At 43.7% G+C, this 21,566-nt stretch overlaps 1 protein-coding gene across 1 annotated transcript; it reads left to right on the top strand.

The window, feature by feature from the left end:
- Window positions 1-51: 51 nt before the first annotated feature.
- On the top strand, window positions 52-21,292 carry chek2 (checkpoint kinase 2). The gene is made up of 15 exons (XM_061730145.1): window positions 52-182; window positions 3,807-4,077; window positions 6,490-6,614; window positions 6,728-6,860; window positions 7,116-7,206; window positions 7,291-7,387; window positions 10,059-10,112; window positions 10,257-10,321; window positions 11,608-11,707; window positions 12,521-12,607; window positions 12,685-12,848; window positions 15,817-15,932; window positions 16,921-17,006; window positions 20,991-21,068; window positions 21,150-21,292. The coding sequence occupies exons 2-15, from the start codon at window positions 3,816-3,818 to the stop codon at window positions 21,264-21,266; spliced, it is 1,575 nt and encodes a 524-aa protein (XP_061586129.1). The 5' UTR covers window positions 52-182; window positions 3,807-3,815; the 3' UTR covers window positions 21,267-21,292.
- Window positions 21,293-21,566: the final 274 nt, after the last annotated feature.

Here is a 21,566-nt window from a genome sequence, read left to right as displayed (position 1 = left end):
GTGACCCGCCATCCAACTTCTGATTGGCTGGGAGAGTCACGTGACGGCAGATCCAGCGGGCACCGAGCTGTGATTCAGATGGAAACACTCAACACGTGTCGCGTCCCAAACACTTCGTGTGGTTCCTTTTAGAAGCGGAGGAGACCCGGAATAAAGGCAGCTCTCAGCCGCCGGTCGGACCGGTGAGTCTCTGGTGCGGGAGCTCGGCTCGGTTCACCGCGTCTCCCCCCGTCTCCCCCCGCTTCGTTCCTGCGGGTGGTTGCGGATGTGGACCCGGTGTGTTAAACCTGAATTATGGTTCTGCGTTAAATCGACGGCGTAGGGTACGCGGCGACACGCCGTAGGCACTGCGTTGGTGTAACGCGGAACCATAAATCAGCCTTTAGGGTTGTAGGTTCACCATCCGTCCCTGGAAAAACGGAATCGTCCCGTATTGAGCTGAAAAGGGACGCACTTTGTCCCGTATTACTGAGTCAAAAACACTCTTAAAATTGCCAATGGAAAAGGGCATTGAGCTGTTGAGTTCATAAGTAATTTATTTCTGTTTTACTGCAACTGTAGCTACAGTCATGGCCTTTGAGGCACAAATATGTTTACAAGTTTTCTACAGACTTTCTGTTTGCACTTTTGTTGTTGCACTAAAAATGTGCACTATTACAGAATGGATGTTCTGCTTTCTTTCTATTGTTTTATATTAATTTATACAATTTTAAGTTAAGCAGGACAGGTTTCTGTTTAAGAAAGATACTTATTTTATTCAGTTCATTTTGTTATTTTGTATTAAAGTGAATTGCTGGATAACAATTTGTTTTCCATGTGTTCATGGGATTCAAAAATATGCATCTAATTCAATTCAGTTCCGAGTAGAATAGTTAAAAAATCGTTTCACTCACAAAAAAAGGGGCTAAAAAAATTCACCACCCCAGGAAGGGTGAAGGGGTCCCTTATTTATTTTTCAGGGAGTTGGCAACCCTACCGGTTTGCCTTTAGTCAGTTGAGACCAAGACAAGACCAAGACTAGTTCACCTCGAGACCAAAACAAAATAAAAAACCTAGTTATTTCATCATCCTGAGTTGTAGAACATCAGCTCCATCCTGGTTCAGCTAGTTTCCATATGAGCTTGTTTTCAACTGCAGCTCAATAACACAGAGAAGTGGATGATGATGTTGACCTTGGCATACAACGGGGTGTAACGCTACACAGAAGTCACGGTTAGGTACAAGCTTAGTACAATGGGGGGAAAAAAAAGGTAGAAAATAATATTTTGGTCCTTTTATTTTGAAAAATGTAACCATCCAACAATAGCTTATTGGTCATACGTTTTCGTGAAGCAGTTCAGTTCTGCTGCAGTGGGAAAAGAAAACTGAACGTAAAGTAGGGGTTTAACATTTCAACGAGTCCACTGTTGTTTTGTATTGTTTTTTTCTTACTGGTTTGGGTTCAGTTTATTTTACACATTAGAGAGAATAAAAACACTAACATTTCCATTGTTTTGTCTGGAATTTTCTATTATTTGAAAAGATAACATTCCTTTCTTTCAGATATTTGATAATATACAAAATCAACAAATATTATTTCAAAAGCAAGTGTTATTGAACCTATTTAAAACAAACATAAAAATTTGGTTTGTGTAGTTCAGTTTGATTTTCTAAAAAAGACGGAGAATGAATTGTCCAATCACATTAGATTAAAAGCAACATACGAGTAAGTCACGATACTGATCGTGGATCCGTTGCTGATAACTGAGTTTCTGGGACGAACACGACTGCGTCCCTCTATGAATCTAATTCCAACCAATTAACAGAGATCCTCAGGTCCCGTGCTTATCAAATGTTGGAGAGTTTACACTGGATTCTGTTTGACCTGCGCCCCTTACTTCCAGAAGTAAATAAAATAAAATAAAAAACATTTTGGAACCAAATAAATATTTAAATAACATTTAATTACTATTGACAGTCACCCACAGACTGAAATAACACATTCTTTTAATAATTATATGCATCTTACAGCATGTTTTTTATTTTTATTTTAATTTTAATCTTCTTCTCTTGATTGGATGGGGGCGGCACCCTAGCGCCCTCTACTGACCAGCCGACACTGCTATAAATGTTTTCATCGATCAGCTGAGATCAAATATGTGTGGCAACTGCGCTACTGCTATTTCTACACTATTGGAGGATTGACTCCAGTGCTTTTAAGGATTGACACGACTACTAACTAGTCCCAAAGTCCTCTAATGGCACTTCCACTGGTACCTACTCAGCTCGACTCAACTCGGCCTGGTTTCTTTTCCACAACAATTCAGCACCTGGAGCAGAAGTAGGAGGTTGGAGTGAAGCTGCTGTGACGTATTTGATTGTGTATCTAAACGAAGAAGACACAACACTAAAGATGTAGAACCTGGAGGAGATGATAGATGTGCTGCTGGTCTGTGGCTGGTGTTAAATGTCAAGTTAAAAACAGAGTGAGAGAAGCTTCAAGCAGAGATGCTTTTTAATTTTTTTCAGTTTGTCTCTGCGCTGCTGAAAAGTCAGCTGGAGCCGTGAGCAGCTATGAAGAGACAGAGCTCCTGGTAGATCTGGTCGTTCCTTATCACTGTCTAGATCCCTTTTTAATTCTCTCCTCAGCACCAGGTTTATGAACATCTGCACCTCAGAGTTGGATCACCAAACAGATTTTTGCTGCCATTGCTAGTCGTATAAAATGATCAAGAATCCGTCAGATTCTCTTTCTCTGATTTCCTCCTCCTGACTCAGAGGTCTGACTCCAACCCCCCGACCAATCGGTGGCTTGTAGTGTGATGATGTCAGATGCAGCCGACTCAGCCACTTAGAACCTCGGCAGAATAGATACAGAAAAGTATCTACTCGGCACGCCTCCACCCGCCTCCACCCCTAGTGGAGAAGCGCAAAACCGGGGCAAGGCGAGTCGAGTCAAGCTGAGTAGGTGCTAATGGAAAAGCGCCATAACAAAATAACCAGCCTCCAACACCCCCGTCCACCTCAGAAAAGTCTCATCAATAGTAACTGTTACTGATTTAAATTGTACTTAATTTGTAGATGAAACGTGAATTTTAAATATTAAAGATACAATTGTCGTCTTGAACTTGAATTGAAATAGACCTGATGCTTAATCAGTCACAACGGTATAAAAATATTATCCATATATTTATTCAAACAAGAGGATTATAAGCACAAAACTGTAATTAAATACAGACACACATGTTGATGCACCGAAACATTAAATTTAATGCAAAATACAAATAGTTTACAAAACTGTACAGTAACAAGAGGAAGAACTGGGGATCACCAGATTCTGTCACCTTGGTGTGCAACGGCATCTCAATTATCTGAGACAAGACCTGGCGAGGCCGAGAGACCCGAGACGAGACCAGGACCACAAAAAAGTGTTGTCGAGACCAAGACTGGTCTCCAGAACTAAGTGGTCTAGCTTTTGGGTCGTGTTCGTTCTTGTGTTCTTATCGGTTCCTTTCCGGCTCTGGACAAAAGACAAACTCCCCAATGAAACAAATAAAGGTGTCCATGCTTGTCCTGTCATAACTGAAGACCGACTCAGGTTCACCAAGTTGTGGTTGAGACATTGATCTTTTTCCTTTTTGAAATGTTTGCATTGAGCTGAACAGGGCCGATGGGGAACGTGGTGACTTTTTAAAAGGACCTTTTTACATGTGTTTTGTTCCGTTTTGAAATGTGCTGTGGTGCTGATGTGAGGAGACGGGTCAGCTGAGCGGTGGGCGGGAGGTTTCATCGTTAAAGCACTCACACTTGTCCTCATGTGTCTGCAGAGCGCCAGGATGTCTGAGGAGGCCCCACCGGAGGGGGAGCAGCCCCAGACCCAAACCCAGTCCACCCTGTCCCCCTCCCAGGCCAGGTCCCAGTCTCAGCCCGGCTCCAGTTCGTCCAGCGGACCCGCCTCGGGCAGCCAGTCCTCCAGCGGCTCGGGGACCCTGAGCAGCGTGGACACCATCCCCGTCACCCTGCCCTCCGTCCCGGAGGAGCCGGAGCCGCAGCCCTGGGGCCGCCTCCTGCCCATGGCTCAGGGCTTCAGGACCCATGGTGACCACGCTCACATCACGCTGACATCACGCTCACATCACGCTCACATCACGCTCACATCACGCTCACATCACGCTGACGTCACACACTCAAGTGCTCGCTAGCGGTAAAACCGGTCCTGATACCGACAGGGACAGGAGCAGAACCTGATCTGAAAGATTCTCCTCTTGCCATCGTCGCCATTTTATGTTGTTTTGGTCGCGTGCAGACACCATCCACAAAACGCGAATCATAAGAAAATGTTGCGCACAGCGCCGCCACTGGCCAGGAGGTGAATTGATTCAGAGGCTTTGCCTAAAGGTATTGTGACATGAAAAACACAAGTGGTGCTGACATGTTTGCACCGCACCACTTCCCTCCACGCTCTTTTATCTGTTTGATTTCGTCATCTAAACGCACCTGTAATAGATTGATTTATGTTGTTTTGGTTCCACCTGCTGGTGAATGTTAGGTAAATTCTTATGTGGTTAGTTTTTTGTTGGCCAACACTTTATGTGGTGCGCAACCATTACGGGAGCGTTATGTGGTTAGTTTTTGGTTGGCCAACGATTTATGTGGTGCGCAACAGTTACGGAGCGGCCAGTCTATTTATATTTCAACGCCTTTATTAATTGTTCGGTTTTTTTACCACTTATTCCACTTATTGGGTGCAATTCATCGATGTGTCGATGCATCGCGATGCGTCACGTGACGATTTGTGGTCGATTATGGTCCAGTAAAAAAAAATTTTTTTTTTTTTTTTTTTTTTTTTTTTTTTATATAAAGTTATCCTATCCAGATTCCAGACTGAATAAGCTGCTGAATCATTTCATTTTCAAGAATGCACATTTCTTATTATTCACTTGAAATATGTGATATGTTTACACTAAATAAATTTGATGGAAGTACATATCTGGTTTACTTGAATTAATGAACTCATTAAATCCAGGGCTTGACCGTTTTCAGTGTTTTCCGCCAATAGAGGGCGCTCTCATGCAGGTGCAGCTTTCCCTGGTCAAAGTTAAGTAAGTCAAAGAGCAAATGTTTACATAGTCATAAAATAAATTATTTTGTGTCTTTGAAAAATACATGTCAAATGTTCAAAAAACCTTGTTATTTACTTAATGAGTGTTGTTACAGGAACTGAGTTAATTGATTGGCTATTTATTTACAAATGTAGCCACAGATGAAGACAAAATCAATCTTGTATGGAAAAAAGCATTAAAAATCACAATAATCGAAGAATCGTGGCACCAATAACCGAATCGAATCGACAATCGTTATAATCGAAGAATCGAAGAATCGAAGCTCCAATAATCGAAATCGAATCGAATCGTGAGGTACCCTTGTTTGCACACCCCTATGTGTTCATATATACCAAACGAACCGATCTTAAGGGGGAAACGCTCCCTGTTTTGGAACTTTGGAACAACTGCTCCAAATGGGACAAAGGTGAAAGCACCCTTAGAGACGACTTAGAGTCATGTAGTTCACTAGCTTGTGGTTGTGGTTGTGTGCTTGTGGTAATAAATGAGTACAACATGTGCACTAACACAGACAACAGCAGATATTTCACTCAGAGTTGATACAAGTTGTAAACTATAAACCTTCGTTTTCCTGAGGAAAAAGGAATACATCTTAAAATAAAAAATTAATTATGAATTATTAAGGTTTGCTAAAGCTTTAGCGGTAGCATCCGCCGCGTGTGAGGAAACTCTTGTGAGTGAAGCAAAACTCTTTACACTAGAACTCCAGATTACTCATGAAGCGACTGACACGACGTCCTGCATGAGGGTTAAGGTTGGATGTGACTGTTAATAGTCTGGTATAACTCCGGCGGGATTTCATCAGTGAAATATTTACGACGCGGCAGCGCGTACCAGGATCTGAGCAGCTAACGACGTGTTTAAACCCGATGTCTGCTACAACAGCTGATGATCAAGGCTTATCAATTCATTATCTTAGGATCTGGTTCTTTATTTTTCCTGCTGTTGCTGCTGTCGTTTATAAGTCTCTGTTACAGGTGAGTTAGCGGCGTGGCTGCACACTCCTGTTCTCTTGATGTGAGAAACTTTCAAATGTCTTATCAGCTTTGTTGTGTTGAAATTCTTTTATAATATTCCTCCTCGGGGTATTTCCTTTGCAAACAGCAAATTTGTTGTCCTATTTGGACATTGTAAAACTCCCATCTTGCCACGCCTCCTTGGGACACCTCGGTCTGGGGTGTGACAATGCACGGGCGGTGGGTTGTTGTTGTAAACGTCATTAGATCGGCTTTGAACTATTTTGAGAACGCTGATCAAAACCGATAGGGGCATTATCGGCCGATACCGATCGGTTGTCGATCGAACGGTGAATCTCTAGTACTAGTGCACGTGTCGGCGGTGCGAGTGCACGTGTCGGCCCCAGACTGACCCGTGTGCTCGTCTCCAGACTGCCTGGAGGACCAGTACCTGTTCGGCCGGGACCTGAAGTGTGACCACGTGCTTGGGGATCCCAGTGAAAAACGGTCCAAAAAGTTCCGGATCTACAGCAAGAAACACTTCCGGATCTTCAGGGTGAGGACACATCTGCCCCCTAGTGCACGCTGCTGGTGGTGGTACTGGTTCTGCAGAGGTGTGTGGTGCTGCGTTGGGGCTCATGCGCTCGTCTCCACCCGTGCATCTGTCAGGAGGACGGCCAGGTGTTCGTGGAGGACAAGAGCAACAACGGCACCTTCGTGGACGGAGTCCTGGTGGGTCTGAACAAGAAGCTTCCCCTGGTCAACAACGCCGTCCTGGCCCTGGCCGAGCAACGGAACCGAGGTGAGTCCCGGCCGCCGCGCCCTCTCCGCCTCGTCCTGGAGGGTTTGACTCCGGGTGCAGAACGTCATGGTCATGTGGTGTGAGCCCTTAGCAGAGCGATGCCTGAACCGGTCACCTGTCTCCCCTGAACCTGTCTCCCCTGAACCGGTCACCTGTCTCCCCTGAACCGGTCACCTGTCTCCCCTGAACCTGTCCCCTGTCTCACCTGAACCTGTCCCCTGTCTCACCTGAACCTGTCACCTGTCTCCCCTGCAGTGTTTGTCTTCATGGACCTCATGGCAGACGATCAGTCCAGTTTACCTAAAGGCTTGCGGGATAAGTACATGCTGACGCGACAAATTGGCACGTGAGTAGTTTCACACCTGCGTGATGTCACCACCTGCTCCATGTCACACGGCTCACTCTGCGGTTGTGTGTGTGTGTGTTCCAGAGGAGTGTGTGGCAAGGTGCGACTGGCCTTCGAGATCTCCACCTGCAGGAAGTTTGCAGTGAAGATCATCGACAAGAAGAACTTCCAGTCCGAAGGGGTGAGCCGCTCTCCGGCTATGTACACACGTAGCCGGGAATTTTTAAAACCGAATATTTCCCCCCTCCGTTTATAAAATAATTTGTATCCACATTACATTGTTTTTTTTTTTTTAAAAAACCTTCCACACATAACCGAAGATCTGCGTTTTCGACCACATTCATAAGCATTCCAAACCTGTAGATGGCATTATTTCCGATTTATATTATTATTTAATATTTCCGATTATTATTTTCCGTAATCTGCCCTCATCAGCTAAATAGTAAAGCGTGCACGCAACTTTGTTGATCACACTGACGGGTGATCGCATGACCGTGGACCGCCCCTCGATATGAGGATGTAACATCTCCGACAGCGACAGGAGTGAGGACCGGGACATACGAAAATTCTCACGCCATTCCTCTGGAAGTACGACAGTCTGGAAGTTTTCCCACCAGCTGGCAGTTCGTCCCGGTCTGACCTAAAAGCGGCGTCGACGATTACGGCGAGGTTCATGCCTAGGTGGAGTGTCTAAGAGGGGGTAAATTACCGACCGCAATCTTGTCCATCGCCTGTGCTCTTGGAGCAGCAGTTGGGCGTGTAAAATAAAAGAAGTAAACAACGCCCGTACAATAATTACAACCACCGCAGTTTTCAAGGCATTCATGCTTCTGTAGTAAATAGGGGTGGGCAAAAATATCGATATGGCAATATATCGCGATACTTTTCCAGCTGATTCAATATCGATATTAAAAATTTGAATATCGATTTTTTTTTTTTTTTTTTTTTTTTTTTTTATCCCCGATTTTTTTTCCCATTATATCACCAAGTGCTCCTACCTAAGTGACAGTCCTGGGCATTGCCACTCTCTACCAACCCTGGGAGGGCCCTGCACTGAGCTCCGGTTTTATTTCACGTTTTATTTCATTTTATAATTTATTTTTTATATAACACAATTGCCTGTCCTTAAAAAATGAAAAATAATGGACAGAGGTTTATTTATTTATGGATTTATATCTATACTGACTTATCACTGTGCCTGTCCTTGGTTTTAGTTCCATCTTTCTTGTGTTTATTATCATTTGCCACATAATTAAAGCAACCTCATACTAAATGTAATGTTAATTTCATATGTTGTAAATAATATGAAAAACATATACAAATATGTTGTAACTTTAGCTTGTATAGTTATAATAAAACATTGTTTTGACTCAGTTTGTCCCATGAATTGTCACTATAATCTGATGAACGTGCAACTCGGATTTTAAGATCCACCACTATCATCTGATGTACATATATACAACTTGGATTTTAAGATGTGTATGTATGCATTTTTAAATTTTTCGGTGAACTATGTAGAATATAATAATCGGGATATCGCATAATTGGGATATCGCAATGTGTATCGTATCGTGGCTCAAGTATCGTGATGCGTATCGTATCGTGAGGTCCTTCCCAATACCCACCCCTAGGGCTGTTCGATTAATCGATTTTAAATCGTAATCGCGATTATGTAATTAGAACGATGTTAAAACGTGAAAATCGTAAAATCGATTTTTCAAAAAAAAAAAAAAAAAAAAAAAATTTTTTTTTTATAACCTTGTCTGCACACATATTAATGATTGATACCATATTAATGATTGATGGAAATACCTCTCAATACCTGCCCCATGGGAGTGCCCCATGGGAGAGGCTCTTTAGTGTAGGAGGGGGCGTTGTAACATGCCCCCGGGCATCCCTCAAGCCAGATGCCGTAGACCGGCTCGTGTTCCTTGCAAAAAACTTGCAAATGTGAATATCAAATGTAATGACTGACATTACACACCTCTACCTCCTTCATGGGTTGCATTATTATTTAGCATGCAAAGACCCAGTTTAGTTTAATTAGAAAATGTCTTGTTTTATTTAATTGGAAATATAACTTACTGTATGTTTGCAAGTGCTGATTTGCTGATTTTTTTTTTTCAGAGTTAAAACTTTATATTTTATTATATTTTTTTCAACTTTTTTTCAACTTATTTTACAGAGTTTTGCACTTTATTCATTCATTTTTGGTTTAATAAGAGCAAAGTTTGCACTTAAAGCCCAATGGGGCAAATGTTCAATAAAAAAACAGCATATTTGAAATCATTTCTTTGCCTTTTGTCAATTCACAAAATAATCGTAATCGAAAATCGGATTTTGAGAGAAAAAAATCGAGATTTTATTTTTGGGCAAAATCGAACAGCCCTACCCACCACCCCTAGTAGTAAACAAAGGTCGCACGTTAGACGTCGCAGACGAGCAGATTTGTTGTTGTTTTGGCGCATAATGTGACGTTCGAAAACGCAAAACTCCGGTTGTCTCTGTCTACACCAGGTCTACACGCATATACATAAACAGAGTTTTCAAAAATCTTCACTTTGCCCGGAGTTTTTTTAAACATTCGTTTATTTGCGTTTTCATGTGGATGACAGGTCCAAACGTAGGAAAATATCTTCGGTTTAGCAGATACCCGGCTACGTGTGGACGGGGCCTCCGATTGGCTGACGCCTCCACCTTCCTTCAGCCTTCTTCCCTTCTCACTCCTCTCGTTTCCTTCCCTCCTCCTTCAGCCTACAGTGTCAGAAGGTCTTCAGAACTACAAACATGGTGTCTGAATTTATCAGAGCGAGGTGATCATGTGATCTTGGTGTTTTATCATCCAATCACAGACGGCGACCCGAAATGCAGAGACAGAGATAGAGATTCTGCAGAGGATCGACCATGTGAGCATGAAACCCCCACACAGCAGGCTCCTTCATCATTAACATGTCTCCTTGACTGCTCACTTCGTCTGTCATCTCCTTGTTTGTGTCTTTTGTCTTGTGTATCTCTCTTTGTTTCCTCTCCTGTCTCCTTGTGTCCTGCAGCCCTGTCTCATAAAAACCCAAGATTTCTATCAGACGGAGGACAAATACTACATCGTGCTGGAAATGTGAGTTAAAGCTGACCTGCACCTGGAGGGGGTGTAGGGTTCATGCAGATCCATGGGGATTCAGCCGCTGTGTCATCACCCACAATGCAACAGTAACTGGTTCTCAGCTCTGTTCACAGGGGACCATTCACAGTTCACCTCCAGTTCCCTTTTATTCCTACACGTCTATTACAAGCACAGCACGTAAAGAAGTTTATTGTTTTATTCTTTTTCCTGCCATGTCTTGACTTTTTATCCCTTTTATCTCTTATCTTGATTTTATGAGGGCCCGAGCACTGACAGTGCGAATGCCCTATTCTATCTGTAGGAATTTTTCTAATTTTTTTTTTTCCTTCTTCCGATGAAAGGAGGGCCTTTTTTCCCCCTAAACGTGCCCCAAAAGTCACCAAATTTTGCACGTAAGCCAGGCCTGGCGAAAAATGTGATATTTAATGGTTTGCATTAATGGGCATGGCCTAATGGCTCAACAGCGCCCCCTAGAAAACTTTGTGCCTCAAGCCCCACAATACGGTTTGTGGTACATGCACGAAAATCGGTACACACCTGTATCATGTCGCAACTTAAAGAAAAGTCTCTTGGCGCCATGGCCGAAACCCAACAGGAAGTCGGCCATTTTGAATTAATCGTGTAATTTTGGCGCAATTTATGCCATTTCTTCGGCCGTTTTTTCGCCCGAACCGTAACGTGCACCCAGGTGTGTTATACATCAAAATGTGCGTCTCCATCCCGCGACGATGGGCATTACTTTTCTCAGTCAAAAGCGTTACCATGGCGACGATAGACGCCCCGCCTTCATCTGATTGGTCGATATCTGATAGTTCCTACTTTCTGCCATAACTTTTGAATGGTTTGATATAGAGAGTCGTGGCTGGTTTCATCCACTAAATGTCCAGTCCTGAAAAATCTACATCAAGTCATACAAGCTTCCACTGCTGCCTGAACGTGCACAAGGGTGCGAAGGCCCGTTCATCGCTGCTGCAGCTTTAATTGTTGTTGTTTTGGATTTCGATACAGGAAGAGAAGCGGAAATGACGGGAATTGTGTCATGACGTTTTCCGTGCGTCGCTGGTTTGATCCAGATATCCCAAATGATTACAATTACCATGTATATACAGGGATAACCCTGGTTGCTCACGCATGGAAACAGATTATTCCGAATGTTTCAGTAACCGGAATATTGACCTTAACCCGAATTTTGACTGCATGTAGACGTAGTCAGTCAAACACGAAATACAATTTTCATTTCATACTTGAAAAATTCATTTTTGTGAATGTGTGTGTGTCAGGATGGAGGGGGGAGAACTCTTCCACAAAGTCAAGTCTCAGCAGCAGCTGAAGGAATCCGTCGCCAAACTCTACTTCTACCAGATGCTCCGCGCCGTCCAGGTGAGTGCTCGCTGCCGATGCCAGGGTCACAGGCGCTCACAGGTACAGTCATTAGTCCGGGAACAAGTCCTCCAAAAAGGCTGTAGTTTTCCAGATACCCCTACCCGATACAGAACCAACCACAACAATGATTTCTGTTATCTTTAGGGTCTCCTATTAGTGAAATTGGATGTTGGGGTTTTTGATTTTTGGGGGGAAATGTGTTTTTTTGGCTCTTCTTTAGAACTAGTCCAAACCCTGAAAAGGGGCCAAATTGGCCCTGTACGAATAGGGGAAAAGTGAGAAAAAAAGCCCATAACTTGAGAACGCTCACACTTTTCTGCATCAAACTTGCTGAGGTTTGAACCAGGTGACTGTCCACCATCATCAAACAGTCAGAAAATAATTAACCTGAGAAAATAGTGAAATATAGCACTGTAATCATACCTTTAGTTTAGGCGGAAATTGTACATTTTGGTAATAAGAACATATAGGACTCCTTCACTTTTCTCTCATTTATCAGAAAAACATAAATCCCTATAAAATATACTATTACTTAGTTGTTTTGAATGCTATTGAATACTAACCAGTGGTTCTATGGAGATATCTGGTACAGTTCTCTTGAAAATGAGATTTCTTTAGACACAGCCCCTCTCTGAAACAGTCAAATTAAGTCATTGAGGTGTGTGTGTGTGTGTGTCTCTCTGTGTGTGTGTGTCTCTCTGTGTGTGTGTGTGTGTGTGTGTGTGTGTGTGTGTGTGTGTGTGTGTGTGTGTGTGTGTGTGTGTGTGTGTGTGTGTGTGTGTGTGTGTGTGTCTCTCTGTGTGTGTGCAGTATCTCCACGGTAAAGGGATCATCCACCGGGACCTGAAGCCAGAGAATATCCTGCTGTCCTCAAACGAGGACATCTGTCTCATCAAGGTACGCTCTCACCGTCGTCCTCCTCCCCCTCGTCTTCATCCTGACGTGTTCACTTTGTAAACACAGATGTGTGTCAGGTGACAGACTTCAACCAGTCCCGGATCCTGGAGGACGCGGCGTTGATGAGGACGCTGTGCGGGACACCGTCCTACCTGGCTCCTGAGGTCTTCACCCACGCCTCCACCACCGGCTACGGTCTGGCCGTGGACGCTTGGAGCCTCGGGGTTCTGCTCTTCGTCTGGTAGGCTGGTGGGGTAGTACTGGTAGTACTGGTAGTACTGGTAGTACTGGTAGTACTGGTAGTACTGGTATAGAGGGTTTGCATTGACGTCACTTCCCCACTGGACCAGCCCCCTTACTCACACTGAGTGGCAAAAACATCAGCAAAAACAGCTGCAACTAGTGGAGAAGACGGGATAACAGCTGATTATCGGCTTAAATTAAAGGCAGTTGGACTTGACAGTGACCCGTACAGTTACCCCAAGAACCAGTGGTCCATGGACATTAATATTTGGTACAGTTACCAAGAACCAGTGGTCCATGGACATTAATATTTGGTACAGTTACCCCAAGAACCAGTGGTCCATGGACATTAATATTTGGTACAGTTACCCCAAGAACCAGTGGTCCATGGACATTAATATTTGGTACAGTTACCAAGAACCAGTGGTCCATGGACATTAATATTTGGCCACGAATCCAGTTTCCTGATATTTATATGTACTTAATTTTCTACTCCGGGGAAATACACGGCTTACAAAAGTCTTGACGCTTGGTCCGACTTCAAGGCAGGATTTGTTGGCGAAATTAAAGTGACGAGGACACCAAACTTTATGATTTGACCGTTTAACGTTAGCTACCCAAAAATCCAACATTACCTGGTACAAAATGGGAACAACAAATCCACGTTTCGGTGCCTGGAATCCAGTTGTTTCTGTGAATTGCAGCGATCCATACAGTGGGGAGAACAAGTATTTGATACACTGCCGATTTTGCAGGTTTTCCCACTTGAAAAGCATGTAGAAGTCTGTAATTTTTATCATAGGTACTCTTCAACTGTGAGTGATGGAATCTAAAAAAAAATCCAGAAAATCACATTGTATGATTTTTAAGTAATTAATTTGCATTTTATTGCATGACATAAGTATTTGATCACCTGTCAACCAGTAAGACTTCCGGCTCTCACAGACCTGTTAGTTCTTCTTTAAGAAGCCCTCCTGTTCTCCACTCATTACCTGTATTAACTGCACCTGTTTGAACTCATTACCTGTATAAAAGACACCTGTCCACACACTCAATATACCAAACTCCAACCTCTCCACAATGGCCAAGACCAGAGAGCTGTGTAAGGACATCAGGGATAAAATTGTAGACCTGCACAAGGCTGGGATGGGCTACAGGACAATAGGCAAGCAGCTTGGTGAGAAGGCAACAACTGTTGGCACAATTATTAGAAAATGGAAGAAGTTCAAGATGACGGTCAATCTCCCTCGGTCTGGGGCTCCATGAAAATCTCACCTGGTGGGGCATCAATGATCATGAGGAAGGTGAGGGATCAGCCCAGAACTACACGGCAGGACCTGGTCAATGACCTGAAAAGAGCTGGGACCACAGTCTCAAAGAAAACCATTAGTAACACACTACGCCGTTATGGATTAAAATCCTGCAGCGCACGCAAGGTCCCCCTGCTCAAGCCAGTGCATGTCAAGGCCCGTCTGAAGTTTGCCAATGACCATCTGGATGATCCAGAGGAGGAATGGGAGAAGGTCATGTGGTCTGATGAGACTAAAATAGAGCTTTTTGGTCTAAACTCCATTCGCCGTGTTTGGAGGAAGAAGGATGAGTACAACCCCAAGAACACCATCCCAACCGTGAAGCATGGAGGTGGAAACATCAGTCTTTGGGATGCTTTTCTACAAAGGGGACAGGACGACTGCACCGTATTGAGGGGAGGATGGATGGGGCCATGTATCGCGAGATCTTGGCCAACAACCTCCTTCCCTCAGTAAGAGCATTGAAGATGGGTCGTGGCTGGGTCTTCCAGCATGACAACGACCCGAAACACACAGCCAGGACAACTAAGGAGTGGCTCCGTAAGAAGCATTTCAAGGTCCTGGAGTGGCCTAGCCAGTCTAAAGACCTGAACCCAATAGAAAATCTTTGGAGGGAGCTGAAAGTCTGTATTGCCCAGCGACAGCCCCGAAACCTGAAGGATCTGGAGAAGATCTGTATGGAGGAGTGGGCCAAAATCCCTGCTGCAGTGTGTGCAAACCTGGTCAAGAACTACAGGAAACGTCTGATCTCTGTAATTGCAAACAAAGGTTTCTGTACCAAATATTAAGTTCTGTTTTTCTGATGTATCAAATACTTATGTCATGCAATAAAATGCAAATTAATTACTTAAAAATCATACAATGTGATTTTCTGTATTTTTTTTTTAGATTCCATCACTCACAGTTGAAGAGTACCTATGATAAAAATTACAGACTTCTACATGCTTTGCAAGTGGGAAAACCTGCAAAGTCGGCAGTGTATTAAATACTTGTTCTCCCCACTGTATGTCTCTCTTAAGCTTATTCGGCAGTCTGTAAAACAATAACTCCAATTTCTTGCTAAATCTATGAGTTCAGTCGATCACACAACAGCTCTTTCACATTTTAGATGTTTCGAGTTGCTCAAACTGAAAGTTTACGCTGCCACTCAGTCTTTCTGCCACTCAGTCTTTCTGCCACTCAGTCTTTCTGCCACTCAGTCTTTCTGCCACTCAGTCTTTCTGCCACTCAGTCTTTCTGCCACTCAGTCTTTCTGACACTCAGTCTTTCTGCCACTCAGTCTTTCTGACACTCAGTCTTTCTGACACTCAGTCTTTCTGCCACTCAGTCTTTCTGACACTCAGTCTTTCTGACACTCAGTCTTTCTGACACTCAGTCTTTCTGACACTCAGTCTTTCTGCCACTCAGTCTTTCTGACACTCAGTCTTTCTGACACTCAGTCTTTCTGCCACTCAGTCTTTCTGACACTCAGTCTTTCTGCCACTCAGTCTTTCTGACACTCAGTCTTTCTGACACTCAGTCTTTCTGACACTCAGTCTTTCTGCCACTCAGTGGGCGTAACCTGCTGTGAACTCTCATCTGTGACGTCATGCGCATTCCCTCTATACCCAAACACAGTATTTCCTCATGTTTAAAGTTGTCTCTTTCCCCCCTTAGTCTCAGTGGTTACGCGCCGTTCCATGAGAGTTTCAGTGAACTTTCAGTCACCGAGCAGATCATCCGGGGACAGTTCACCATGGTTGCATCCAAGTGGAAATGCGTCTCTAATGAAGGTACTTTTGTTTTATGATGCTGCAGGGCAGCATAATTCAGTCTGTAACGGTTGACATGTTGTAGCACGAGGTCGACTAACCAAAGTCATTTCCCTGCTCTGGTTTTTTTTTTTTTTTTTTTTACTTTATTTTTTTGCATTTTGACATCACTTTTTTTTTTTTTTTTTACATAATATATACGTCGTATCAGTAAAAATAACAAATACTGGCCGCGGATGCCGTCTGGCCCGAGGCCACCATGGGCCCGGTCCTGAAAGCGGCTTTCTCGGCGGCCGGCCCGTCGCCAAGGACGGCCTCCCGAACATTCCCGCTGGTCGGCCCGGCGCCGAGGGCGGCCGAGGGCGGCCTCCCGACCCGTAGCACTCGCCGTGCTACAGTCTCCGACGCCATCACTTCTTATTACTGTTCTGGACGACTGAATTTTGTCCCTCCTGGTGTTCCGTACTACAGTACAGTAGAGTAATCCCTGGCTATAATGCGGTTCACATTTAATGTCTCGCTGCTTCACGGATTTGCATTGTGCATCGTGTTCTGCATTCTAATTGGCTAAACAGTTTCCCCGCTTCTTCACTTCCTGTGTCAATAACGTTGGTTGCTTAGCAACAAGCTGAGAACGGCCAATGAGCTTCAGCAGCAGCTCAAGAACGGGACCCTTTGATGAATCGTTCATTACAGTCTCAGATATAATCCATGGTGGCATATCGGTTTATAAGAATCTTTTTGCCCAGAAGAAAAAAGAGCAACAACAACGGCCCATAACTATGTTCTTCTCTGGAAAAAAAAACCTATCACGGATTGTTTTTGGAACATAACCCCCGCGAAAAACGAGGGATTACTGTATACTAGAGTGATACTGCAGGTGTGTCTGGTTACATGTGAATAGTTTTTGGTGAAATCATCACCTGACTGGCACAAACTGACAGAACATCTGCAGCTTTGTGTTGACTGTTGAAGCATTAGGCTCACTTGGTGTGACGGTGTGTTTCAGCCAAGGATGTGGTGAGGAAGCTGCTGGTGGTGGATCCCACCAAGAGGGTGACGATCGACGACGCTCTGCAGCACCCCTGGTTACAGGTACCCGCTCTCCTGATTAAATATGAATACCCTGGTTTGTTTGTAGAGAAAAAATGATGACACGAGAACATTGGATAAAACGTGCTTAAAAGCTGAAGAAAATGGGAAAAAATAAAACTGATTTCATATGTCTCTGTTTGCTGCCCTGGATCTGTTTGATAATTCTGACCCACACAATGTTTCTAAAAGTAGTTATATCAGAATTCTGGGAGGTGATTAGTAGGAATGGGCGATATTTTACTGTTCACGATATACCGTCAAAAAAATTCCCCACGGTAAGAATTTGTCATCTCGCGGTAAAAACGATAAATTAACGTTGATGACGTTTTTGTGTAAAGCTGATTTATGGTTCTGAAGAAAGAAAGAAAGAAAGAAAGAAAGAAAGAAAGAAAGAAAGAAAGAAAGAAAGAAAGAAAGAAAGAAAGAAAGAAAGAAAGAAAGAAAGAAAGAAAGAAAGAAAGAAAGAAAGAAAGAAAGAAAGAAAGAAAGAAAGAAAGAAAGAAAGAAAGAAAGAAAGAAAGAAAGAAAGAAAGAAAGAAAGAAAGAAAGAAAGAAAGAAAGAAAGAAAGAAAGAGAATGATTGATTGATTGATTGATTGATTGATTGATTGTTTCTTTTAGAGCAGTGATTGGGGGGCTCCAAAGACTGAATGTGGTGATAGATTTATAGTTAAAAAGGTGGAGTTGAATTGGTATTTCTTTTATCGGGATAAATGCCAGAAGTTATCGTGATACATTATTTAGTCCATACCGCCCATCCCTAGTGATTGGTCCTTACAGCATCATTAGCTGCCAATACTTGCTGTTGAATCTCAATATAATACTAGTATTAATATGTTGCAGAACTACAGTCATATCATTCATGCAACAGCTGAAAAAACTGTTTTAATAACACTAACCCAAATCAATATCGGAATCGAATCGGATCGAACCAAAGCGTGATAATCGATTCAGAATCTTAAAGGAGCTTGAGGCAGGATTGAGGCAGAATTTATGAAAAGAAATCGTATACATTTTAAGTTTTCTAGTAATAATGTCAGATGAAGCGTTCCAAACCAAAAAGAATGATTCCTCTAGTGCAGGGGTTCCCAACCTTTTTTGAGCCAAGGACCAGCAGAAGTATAAACAAAAAGCTCAGGGACCGGTTGACAATTTATGTCAATTTTAATAAACATTTTAGAAAAAAACTATGCATTTTAAAATGCAGGCTATCATCAGCGACGTTAGCTGATGTTGTGGCCTTTAAAACTTGCTTCTGCAAATGTAACTCACGTTTTTTCCTTTCGAAAAAATCCACTGGTTTGTCTTTGAGAGAAGGATGTTTTGTATTTAAGTGTCTTTGAAGCTTGGATGGCTTCATTGCTTCGTTGGCGAGCGTTTCTCCACATAAAACATAGTGGGTTTGGCGCCTCCAAATCGCCCGTTGCAACAAATCCGTATTTTATATACATAATCTCGTACTTGCGATTAAAGCATTTGCTTTTCTTTTTGGTAGGATTTTCTACTTGTTCATCACCATTTCTTTTACTCGAACAACCAGTAAAGAAACGGCCCATGGAGGTTTGCTGAGGTCCGCTCATCTCTGCAGCAGACTGTACCTAACCTGCATACAGCACCTGTGCATGGCGCTGTTCAGTCCGGTCGGGTACCAGAACTTATTGTCCGCCAAGCCATGACAGGGCTGCCACTCAAAGAAACACATTTCGATTTATACAAGTTTTGGATGAAATTATATGACAAAAAAATGCAAAAATTGTTTTCTTAAATTTAGTATGAGGTTGCTTTAATTATGTGGCAAATGATAATAAACACGAGAAAGATGGGTACTTCAATGAAAAATAGATATTTTATTCAACTTTGCTGCTGTTCATACAAAAAGTAAATAAAAAACAACAATTTTTTTTCAAAGATTTTCACTTGAAATAAGTAGAAAAATCTGAGATTTTTTTGCTTGTAATGAGAAGATAAATCTTGTTCCACTGGCAGATTTTCCTACTTATTTCAAGTGAAAATTGACTTGAAACAGGTGAAAATTGTCAAATGAGTTATTTTTCTGGTGATGACTCCAAATGTTGAAATAGCAGTAAAACCACATTCATTGATGAAATGACATAAGGGATGGAAAGGAGGGATGGCAGTTTTACAGGGGGATGATTTGGACTTTTTTTATTTCAGGGGGGATGATTCTGACCGTTTTTATTTCAGGGGGGGATGATTTGGACCGTTTTTATTTCAGGGGGGGATGATTCTGACCGTTTTTATTTCAGGGGGGGATGATTTGGACCGTTTTTATTTCGGGGGGGGGTGATTTGGACCGTTTTTATTTCGGAGGGGGATGATTTGGACCGTTTTTATTTCGGGGGGGGGATGATTCTGACCGTTTTTATTTCAGGGGGGGATGATTTGGACCGTTTTTATTTCAGGGGGGGATGATTCTGACCGTTTTTATTTCAGGGGGGGATGATTTGGACCGTTTTTATTTCAGGGGGGGGTGATTTGGACCGTTTTTATTTCAGGGGGGGATGATTCTGACCGTTTTTATTTCAGGGGGGGATGATTTGGACCGTTTTTATTTCAGGGGGGATGATTTGGACCGTTTTTATTTCGGGGGGGGGTGATTTGGACCGTTTTTATTTCGGAGGGGGATGATTTGGACCGTTTTTATTTCGGGGGGGGGATGATTCTGACCGTTTTTATTTCAGGGGGGGATGATTTGGACCGTTTTTATTTCAGGGGGGGGTGATTTGGACCGTTTTTATTTGAGGGGGGATGCTGGCTTTAGTTCTTCTGAGGAGGAGACGACCAGCAGCAGCAAGGAGGGTCCATGAAATCCTCATGAGAAGACTTGAGAAGATTTGGGGGAATCCAGGCTCGTTGGAGCTACAGCTCCATGATGACCAGGTCTACTTCAGATTGAACAGGGAGCAGTTTGACAGCCTGTTTTGGAGTGGGTCCTCAGCAGGATGACAACCACCTTCTCTCCTATTGGTCGCACCGAGATGCCCTCACAGCGCGATGAAATTAAAAAATGTTCAATTCAGACGCAGGCAGGTGAAACGCCCGTGGCAGGTGGCCTCTCGCGCGCCGCCAAGCTCGCCAGCAGAGCGGTCCACTCTTGCGCTGCGGCAGCACATACACAATGAATGGGAAAGCCGGCTGCGGTCCCGCTTTGCGCCCTCTATGTGAAAGGGGCTTAATACTGTTGGCCCGTGAAGGTTAAATTTGGCCCCATAATGGCCCCTGTTTCAGAAAAATCCTAGAACCCCCAGTGCCAAGTTTTGTTACCCGCAACTGCGCTGACACGCAAAAAAAAGAAAAGCTGCTGAGACCCTGTCGTGCAGCGCTGCTCTCGGCAGAGATTGTATGAGGTGAAGTGAAGTGAGATGCCTCACTCCATTGGGAAAAAAACGTCTGGTGACAATTTTGATAATCGCTTTTTTGTCGACAACGTCGGCGAATCATTGCAGCCCTAATTATGATCGGAACACAAGCCATTCCACGGCCCGGTAGTAACGGCTCTACGGACCGGTACCGGTCCGGGGACCGGGGGTTGGGAATCACGGCTCTAGTGTATCTCTCCGTTGCCTTGAACAGGCTGTTTGCTGCAAAATGTGCTGCAATTCGGTCCCGAATTTCCCGCGCTGGGCTGCAGATGTGACGTCACATGACGCTGCATGCGCGTTCTCCCCGTTCTCCCGTGCCGGCTTCACTGTTGGCTGCAGTACCCCCAACGGCCGTCGTGGTGAAGGGTGGCTCTAGAGAGTCTCATTTCTTAAAAGGAGCCTCAAGCTCCTTTAAGAGTCGGAATCAAATCGATTCTTGACATTTGAATGGATCCCCAGCCGTATCCATGACGATCAGCTGGTCCATGACTGTGAACCTCACATGTATAAATGAGCTGTTGCTGCTGATTCAGGGGCGTTTATTAGGCTTCCAGGTGCATGATGAGAAGTGTAGAGTGTTCACAGTGATGGATGTTTGCAGGATCAGGAGATGCTGGACACGGCTCACAGACTCATGTACCCGACAGAGGCGGACGCTGCTGACACTCCTGCTGCCATGGTAACGCCACACACAGGTGTAAACAGCATTGATTCAGCAACCCTGACCCCACTTACCTTCGCTTTGCTCCTTCCCCAACAGGAGGCAGAGTCTGCACCCGGAGACACAAGGAGGAAAAGAGAAAGAGAAGATGATGATGATGAAACGCATCCTGCAAAGAGAAGTCAAGCCCCGCCCCCTGCCCCTTTGAGCAAGTGACACTGTTGTAGAAAGTTTTTAAAGTTTTTCCACTGTTATTTGTACAGTTGTTGATTAAAGTTAAGCCTTTTCTCTTCAATCATGCTGTGTTTTTGATTCCTGTGGAGCTGTTAGATGCTGGGGGAGACTTGAGAAGCTTCTGTTCTGGAAAGAAAAAACTGCAAACTTACTGCAGCATGAAAGTTGATAGTGCTGGGCGGTATACCGGTTCATACCGAATACCGGTGTTTATTTTTCTTATGATATGAATTTTTCATATACCGTAACCTGATTGTTCGGTAACCGAATTTGTTCGGCCGA

This window comes from Cololabis saira, chromosome 9 (assembly GCF_033807715.1).
Source record: "Cololabis saira isolate AMF1-May2022 chromosome 9, fColSai1.1, whole genome shotgun sequence".
NCBI classification, from domain to species: Eukaryota; Metazoa; Chordata; class Actinopteri; order Beloniformes; family Belonidae; genus Cololabis; species Cololabis saira.
This window is presented reverse-complemented; position numbering and strand designations above follow the sequence as displayed.

Bases quoted from the DNA above. Each gene is read 5' to 3' on its own strand.
- chek2 (XM_061730145.1), top strand. From the start codon at position 3,816: ATGTCTGAGGAGGCCCCACCGGAGGGGGAGCAGCCCCAGACCCAAACC. The intron at 6,861-7,115 runs GTGAGTCCCGGC...TCTCCCCTGCAG, and splicing joins GGCCGAGCAACGGAACCGAG to TGTTTGTCTTCATGGACCTC. The intron at 12,849-15,816 runs GTAGGCTGGTGG...TTCCCCCCTTAG, and splicing joins GGGGTTCTGCTCTTCGTCTG to TCTCAGTGGTTACGCGCCGT.